Source organism: Lolium rigidum, chromosome 5 (assembly GCF_022539505.1).
Source record: "Lolium rigidum isolate FL_2022 chromosome 5, APGP_CSIRO_Lrig_0.1, whole genome shotgun sequence".
In the NCBI taxonomy this organism is placed as follows: Eukaryota; Viridiplantae; Streptophyta; class Magnoliopsida; order Poales; family Poaceae; genus Lolium; species Lolium rigidum.
Genome location: NC_061512.1, coordinates 139,551,594 through 139,559,553, shown reverse-complemented (window position 1 = coordinate 139,559,553; position 7,960 = coordinate 139,551,594). Strand labels below are relative to the sequence as shown.

General features: G+C 43.4%; 1 protein-coding gene across 1 annotated transcript; it reads right to left on the bottom strand.

The window, feature by feature from the left end:
* Window positions 1–4,240: 4,240 nt before the first annotated feature.
* On the bottom strand, window positions 4,241–7,182 carry LOC124654077 (regulation of nuclear pre-mRNA domain-containing protein 1B-like). The gene is made up of 7 exons (XM_047193110.1): window positions 6,847–7,182; window positions 6,133–6,380; window positions 5,864–6,025; window positions 5,618–5,774; window positions 5,400–5,542; window positions 5,218–5,253; window positions 4,241–5,133 (listed from the first exon to the last, which is right to left on the bottom strand). Exons 1-7 carry the CDS (start codon window positions 6,932–6,934, stop codon window positions 4,402–4,404), a joined length of 1,566 nt encoding a protein of 521 aa, XP_047049066.1. The 5' UTR covers window positions 6,935–7,182; the 3' UTR covers window positions 4,241–4,401.
* Window positions 7,183–7,960: the final 778 nt, after the last annotated feature.

Sequence of the window (7,960 nt, the reverse complement as noted above, 5' to 3'; positions counted from 1 at the left end):
GCGTTGTCTTCCTCCTCGACCTCATGGAGCTCCGGCGGTCGGAGACAGGGGTGTGGCGGAGGAGGGAGATGCAGATCTCCATAAATAAAGCCGTCTCTCGCGGATCTGGTAACTGCCGATGCAGCGGTGACCTCCTCCTCTCTGCTCATCATGGCGGTGAGGGAAAAGAGGTTTGGTCACCTGCTCGTCGCCAGCTACCGCGTCTGCAGTAGGGAAGCTTGTTGGCTTCTTCTCGGAGGCTTCGCACGGCGCCTCTGTCGCCGTATCTTCTGGCTGGAAGGCAGCCCCTCCATCGGAGGTTTACCACGGCGCCACTATCGCCGTTCTCCATGGCCGAAAGGCGGCCCCTCCATCCTCGTGCGACGGCGACTGCCCGTCCTCAAGGCATCAACAACCTCCGTCAAGCGCTCATGCCGATTCGGAGGCTCTCCTGCTTCGTCGGAGTTAACTCCCACCTCTGCGCCCCAAGTGGTCTCGTCCCCGGCGGCGTAGAGGCTGACTTCGGCGAGCTTCGTCGCGGTGAAGAAGGAGTTGGACCTGATCGCGTTTCTGCGTTTTATTTGAGGGTCCTCAGTGTAATTTGCAAGGGCCATGTTGTAATTTTCCTGTTTTTCCTCGGGCCTTTTTGTAAAATGTACTCCACCGCATATGAAATGAAGCCCTAGGTCCTTCAAGACCTTTTCCTGTTCAAAAAAAAAAAGCTGGTGATGAAAAGCCAAAACCCTGCAGAAGATATATCGGCTGCACCCAGTCTAGGAACGGATATTAAATGTTTGGTAAACCAACAGCGCACGTTTGAATGCAAAGAAGATTGTAGTCGAGAGAGGATAACCACGTGGACGTGGCCCATAAGTTTTCAAAATTTAGCGAGGTTTCTTGTAATGGTGGTGCGTGTTTGCTGTTTAGGCACTAGTGTGTGTAATTCCTTATTTGGCCCTAGCTGAAACTTGCTTTTCTTTCTTGGTCCTGGCAAAAAAAATCTTTCTTCCTTGACACACAAAATTTTGTTAATTCCTTATTTGGCCCTCTAGTACAATTTAAACACTAACGGTGTTAAGTAGTTGTCTAAGATGATAATTTTACCCCTGCTGCAATATGTGACAAAATGGCACTGAAAAGGCTATGATACAGTACGTCAGTACGTGGAACGTTAGAACCAAATATATGATCACATATGCTCATCACAATGTCGATGGAGAAGCACATGGATAGCTGGAACCAATGGCAGAGGCACAGGGTAACTCTTGTACATATAGCCCGGTCCAATAAAATGACCCCAGTGAAAACCGATGTTGACCCCAGCTAATCAGATTCCATTCACGTGTATGTCGTCAAGTCCACACGTCTTGGCCCAAAACACTCAGCATGGAAGCCCATCGTTTGCTGAATCGCTCGATCGAGGACTACGCTCGCTTGTCATCCCGTCGTTACCTTTGATATTTTTTCCCGAAGTTGCTCGTGTAGTCGCATAGATCATCAGCAGTTCCTCGTCGCCAACTTCCCTCCGCTGTGACGATTCCTTCTGCATGATCCGTTTCTCTTTTCTTTCCAGTAAGTGATCTACCGATGCAGCTAGGGGTATATAAGTCCAGAAAAAAAAGTTTGACGGAAGTAGCTAGCGGAATTAACGGTAGGGCCAAATAAGGAACCAATCAAATTTTGTGTGTTAAGAAAGGAAGAACAAAATTTCCAGGGCCAAGAAAGGAAGGCAAACTTCAGTCAGGGACAAATAAGAAATTCTCTCTTACTGTTTAGGCACTACTGCTTCGGTCCTTCCTGCGCGTTGGAGTATGCCTTGAAAGATTGAGCAACCAAACTTCTTCTAATTAATACATACCCAAATTTCTACAAAACCTACCTTTTGTTTCAACTTCATCTGGTATCAGATCCATACTTAAGAACGCCTTATTCTAACAGTGAATCATTGCCAACACCTACAAGGGGTTTACACAATAGATCCACATTTGACCAGATTGGCGATCCACTAGATAGAGCTTTTGTTCCAAGGCAAGAGTGCCTGACAGAGAATATTATGAATCATGACACGAGAAGACAAAAGCAGGCAACTCCAGCAGTTAGACCAAGCACATAAGTGGCATCAAACTAAGAAACCAAAGCAAGATTATGAAGTGAATGCCTGCTGAACTTCATCAGATTGGGCATAGAATGCCATGCACACATCATTTATCTGAAAAATAAACCCAAAGAAGACAATAAACAAGTACAAGCGCAAGCACTTGTGTGTATACATTGTACGCATTGTTTGTTAGATATACACTAGATCAATGGGCACGACACGGACACATGCGGTCCATAGTAAGAAATGACCTGCTTCAAGTCTAGCAAATACACCGAGAAAAATGAGGAAAGTTCCGCTGTAGTGCCTGCCCTAAATGCAAAGATGGCACAAGTCCATACATTGAGATTTGCATGATCAATCTATTAGATCTAGGTGCTCTGGGGTTTGTAAAAGCTGCAGGCCAGCTCAGTTTTTGCTAGCTCTTGAACCTTCTCAAGTCTAGCAAATACACTGAGAAAAGTGAAGAAAGCTCCACTGTTCTACTTTAATATGAATTGCATTTGCATGTAACGAGTAATGAAAATTAATGTGGAAACACCAGTCATGTCTCTAATTGTTGGCATGGTAGTATCCATGAGGTCAAACATTACAACATTAACTTAAATATCTAAATTGGCAACAAAAATACCAACCTTTTTTACGGAAAACTTTCATAATAATACTATTTAAGAAATATTAGGACTGAAGTGCACAGTAAGTTTTTAAATTTGTAGATATGCCGCTTCAGCCCTGAAGTTCAAAATTCAAATTTAGGTCCATAGACTTTTATGGCTGTACCAATAGAGGCACAGAGTTCAAACTGCAGTGATTAGGGTAATGATCATCTAGCATTTTGACTGACCATCCAACTCGTCATGGGTCAATTAAAAGCTTATAAAATTTGTCCAATGACATGAAGATCTTCAAGAAAATAAATCTTAAATCTCCTACAATTTACAACAGTAACCACATGGTCAAATTGCAATTTATATCGAGCTAAGGTGCATGCCATCTCCAACTAGTAATAACAATAGTACGGAGTATATATACAAGGCATCTAAAGGTGTAAATCTTAGCTATGTTCATGGACCTAAATGACACTCCCACATAAGTTTTGTGATCTGCAGTTTTACTCTTTAAATAATATAAAACATATGTTAAGACTACATTGAAGAACATGGGAAGAAAAAGATGACCTAAATTTTTGGGAGTGGAAACATTTCAAGTTGCATATATAGCTGACAAGATATTCTTCAGGGGAGAACAACCTCTGCATATAGCAAATTGGCTCAATATAAATGACAACATAATGCAGAACAAACCAGACAGAGATATTGAAATGAAAAAATGACTGCCAGACCTTACCCACATTTTCTGCCTCTTGAGCATACAAGTTCCCAAGACCTGGTGTCCTTCAGTCCCTTTTCATATTTCTACTGTGAAAACACAAAGCTTAAATTAAAAGATGGAGCACAGTCAAGTATCAACTACATTCATCAGTAAAAGCTTAACCAAGCAGTTTTAATGTGCTAGGAATACATGGCAATAAAACAGTTCAAGTTAATTAAATTCAAAAATAATATTATAAGTCCTCAAACCACAAAGACATGCTAGTAGTAAAAAAATATCCTAACTAAGCACAAGTATAAGATGCAAGTGAACAACAAACCTTCTTTTTCCTTTTCTTTTCCAAATTATGATGATAAATACAATTTTCCCATCATCAGACGCTTTTGCACCAACAAGTCTGTCACATCTATTCTCAAAAGCAATGTACATGGAAGATATATCCTGTTCAAAAAAAATGGAAGAAATATCGTACCACATGAAGCTAAAGCCTTGAACTCCCAATAACACTTTCCAAAAATTGCAATCATGAAACAAATTACTGCAAAATTACATTTCACGGCATCTTTGAAGTTTCATAGTATAACATAATTTTTTATAAACCAAGCAAATGATTTTTTCTGTATTTTGTTCAAACAAAAGAAATGCACTAATCAATTAAGTCTTAAGTATCGACGAGACATCACACACTACAATCTTCTCTCGGTATAGCTCACAGCTTGCACGGATCTCAATGACATAGCTTTCATCAATGCACACCACATGATTATTAGCTCAGGCCCCCAGTATCAACCTACGACCTTCGAAAAATTGGGCCAAGAAGAAATCGGCTCATATGTCAACAGCACTTTGCTCCCTCAAGTTACATGTACAACAACTTCACGAAATGAGAAACAAAATGGTATACCTCCTACAGCTGTCAGTTCCTCTCTACCAGTCAATACTAAACTGGAAACTATCACAGTTTAATAGAGCTGGAAAGTCTACCAAAAATTTCACTGAGATTGGTGATGGAAAAATTGCATTCCTGGAGGTGGCTGCAAAGGCCTGAAAGGTGGTGCACCGGACTGTTGAAGTGTGAACTGCATCGGGGGCACTACATTCATCTGCATTTGCTGCTGAAGCATCTGCTGTCCAGGTTGTTGCTGCTGTGGCTGTGTCATTACACCCATTTGTGGCTGAGGTGTTGAAGGAGAGGGCCTTGCTAGGTTCATCATCTGCGGAGGTGGCGGTGGTGGCGGCGGATTCATTGTGTTCATGGTGTATGGCATGCCCATCATTAAACCTCCTGGCTGCTGGACAAAGTGCTGTGGAGGGGCCTGGTAGATATTGTATTGAGGCTGAGGTGCAGGAGCTTGGCTTTGGACAGGAGTTTGCTGTACCAATATTGTCTGGGGCTGCTGTGCTGTTGTGGTGACCATTGGTGGCATTGGTACAAAGGCAGCAGCATTTGCAACGCTTGGGACCTGTGAGGATTGATCGACTTTAATCCTCTTATCTGAGCGTATGTCAGATGAATTTTCCGCAGCAAACTTAGAGAGTGCAGACTGGAGTATCTGCTGTGAGTTTGATGATGCTGCGATCTTGTCCGCAAGGATAGCAGCAGCTGTCTTCTGCTGGCCCTTTACTTGCCCATTAGATGATGCTAGCTTGGAAGATGGAACGATTGGCTCATTGTTGAGTCTCCGTTGCATGTTGGCTGCTTCTTCTACCATTGCTTCCGCGAGCTGTCAATAGAAACATCAGAATGATTTACACATATGCTACAAGTATAAACCTTCAGATAACTTGGCATCTTTGGGGAGCATTACCTGCAACTGAGTTCGAACCTTCTCCAGCTCAGATTCCTGAATAATTTTACAAGTAAGATTACACAGATCCATAAGCAAAAGGTAAAGATGAATGACATACTGACATGGACCAAATATCAACTCATGTATGTGCAAATACTTGAAAGTAGGTACTATTTTACTAATATAATAGTGGTTCTGACCTGGTCCTGCAATGCCTCTTTCAATTCAGACACAACAGCTGCTCTATTTTCTTCAACTACTTTCAGCTTTTCAATGCATTTTTTCATGCTATCCTCCTCATTCTTTAATTTTGTGCAAAGAGGCTCACGGCGAGGATCATCAGCTGCAGGGAGAGAATAAAATCACAAAATGTGCTAAGATAGCCAAGATGGAGGACTCTTGTGTTTACAAATAGTACCTTTGCTACATGCACTGTCAACATCCTTCTCCATCTTTCCAACATGACGCATAGATGACTTGCAGTTTTCCAGGTCAGCATCTTCATCTGCTTGTTCACTGAGAACAGTATGCAATGCCGATACAATTCTCTCAGCAGTTCCTCCAACGCCTAGTCTCTGAAAAAAGAATAATAAAACTTGAAGAGTTGCAACGCAAACTCTAGTGGTGAAATACGAAGTGTAGAAAATGGGGGAGAAAATCTTACCAGCTTTACAGAACGTGAATCTCTTTTAACAATCCTTATGGCTGAGCTCTGAGAGCGTTTTTTGGTCATATCCAATACAGGCAGGGGAGCAGTTCCAAGCATCACATCCTTGATGCCCCCAGCACGTGAACCAAAAACCCTCCTTTCTTGCCATATATCAACCTAGAACACATCGGTGCAAGTGTTAAAGTATTGCATTTTGATTAAGTCCCAACAATATATAGCAAAGCAGATTTAAGCAGCTATAAGTAGAGATATATGATACACACCAGCCTAGAGACAGTCTTCTTCCCCCGGTCGTCGCCCTTTTCAGCTACATCCTTGAGCGTGCTTGGGAGCACCTTCCAGAATTCTTCTACAAACTCGGTGCCATTGCGCTTGCTGTTCTGCAGGATGTCATTAGCAAGGTAAAGGAAAGGGACCTTCTGTTCATTTCCAGAGCTTTGGATCTGCTTGGCCCACGTCTGGACAATTAGCTCTGCATCCTTCCGATGGTAAATGCACCAATGCGACAGCGCTAGTGACCACAAGGTAAAAGTCAAGGCAACATCCGGATCATGGTAAGACAGGAGAGAGAAAAGTACCCAATTACACTTCTAAATATATATCTCACGATTCATACAGCACCATTTTTATGTAGTAGTAGAGTTTAGTAGGTTTACTGTAAGCAGTAGCATACAGAGAGCTCCCGCTTAGTGAAAAAACAAAATTGCATAGAATGGACATGCAAGAATTTACATTTCTAGAAACCACAAAATGATTGCCTGACCACTTCTCGCTCATTATACATCGTTTTGAACAAGTTGGCAGATATGGACAGACATAGCAAGGTGCGCAAGGACTGAGGAGGACAAATCAAGAAAAGGGGTGCTCTTTCTACAGGAGTACAAAATACTCAGCGCAGAAATTGCAACTCGACAGAATCACCAAACAGATCTCTCTAGAGATTTGGCCGAGAAAAAAAAAGATAAGGTCAAGGATACTCTCGATGCACTGCTGCGTGTTGTTGAGCTTGGCGAGCTTGTCGGCGAGTATCTCCTCGCTGAACGCGCTGTTGGACGCGCTGCTCATGGCCGCCGGCCGGCCGACACTCGGGGTCGCCGGGGCGTCGCGGATTCTTAGGCCGTGAGGGGTGAGCGCTAGCTTACAGCTAGCTAGCTAGCTAGAGAGGGCGCGTGGAGACCGCGGTGGCGGCGGCGGGGACATTGGCCGCCGAAATCTCTGCGGGTGGGTTAGGTGCGGATTGGATCGCGAGGTGTAGCCGGCTAGGGTTTGGACTTCTGGGAGGGAGGGAGGTCAGAAAAGGAGAAGTGTCAGTCGAATCGGCTCGGGGCGTTTCGCTGCTGCCTCTCGCCGGGCTCGTGTGTTTTCGTTGGTCTTTCTTTCCTCAAAAACTGTTTTTGAAATAGGCCAAAAATGAGTTTTAGAAGCAAAAAATGCCATGGTACTAAATTTTCAAACTGTTGTACAAACGGTTTATAGAAAAAAATCGTAAGATTGAGTGTATTTTGATAGATGTTGCAGAAATATTGATTGTATATTGATCGATACATTCGGAGCTTCTTGGGTTGTTTATAAAATAGACTTGAATGGCAAGAAAACTACTAGAGATAGATTCAGATTACTATCCTAAACTACCAAATATAACTAATGTGTGATATATTCTAACACCCCCGCGTAGTCGGATCGGAAGTGAAGAAAACAACCGGAGCGTCGTCGACGGTCAGACTGGAGCATAAGGCGAAGTCGTGACTGGAGAGGGAGCCGTAGGTGAGGTGGTAGCCCTTGATGCCTATGCCGGTGTAGCCGAGAGTGAGGAAGTTGTAGTCGTGGTCGATGGTGTTGTGCTTGATGTAGTCGCCATGAAGGACGTTGTTGAGGTTGATGGTGTCGTTGAGCTCGGGAATATGCTCCGAAGGATTGAGATGTAGTTGTAGTTGTGTAGAAGTAGTAGGCGACACGCCGTACCAAGATTGCCTAACTCGGGAGTGCACATGGGACGAACACACGCGCTAGTGGTGCCAGTACTGGGCGTGCACATACAAAGACTATCATGATACATGTACGCCAGAGTTAGATGGGGTAGCGGAGAATATT

Excerpts from the sequence above, each read along its gene's own strand:
- LOC124654077 (XM_047193110.1), bottom strand. The coding sequence starts at position 6,934 with ATGAGCAGCGCGTCCAACAGCGCGTTCAGCGAGGAGATACTCGCCGAC. Across the intron at positions 6,381-6,846 it reads CACGCAGCAGTGCATCGAGA|CGCTGTCGCATTGGTGCATT; the intron begins GTATCCTTGACC and ends TGTGGTCACTAG. Across the intron at positions 5,254-5,399 it reads AAGAGGCATTGCAGGACCAG|GAATCTGAGCTGGAGAAGGT; the intron begins GTCAGAACCACT and ends AAAATTATTCAG.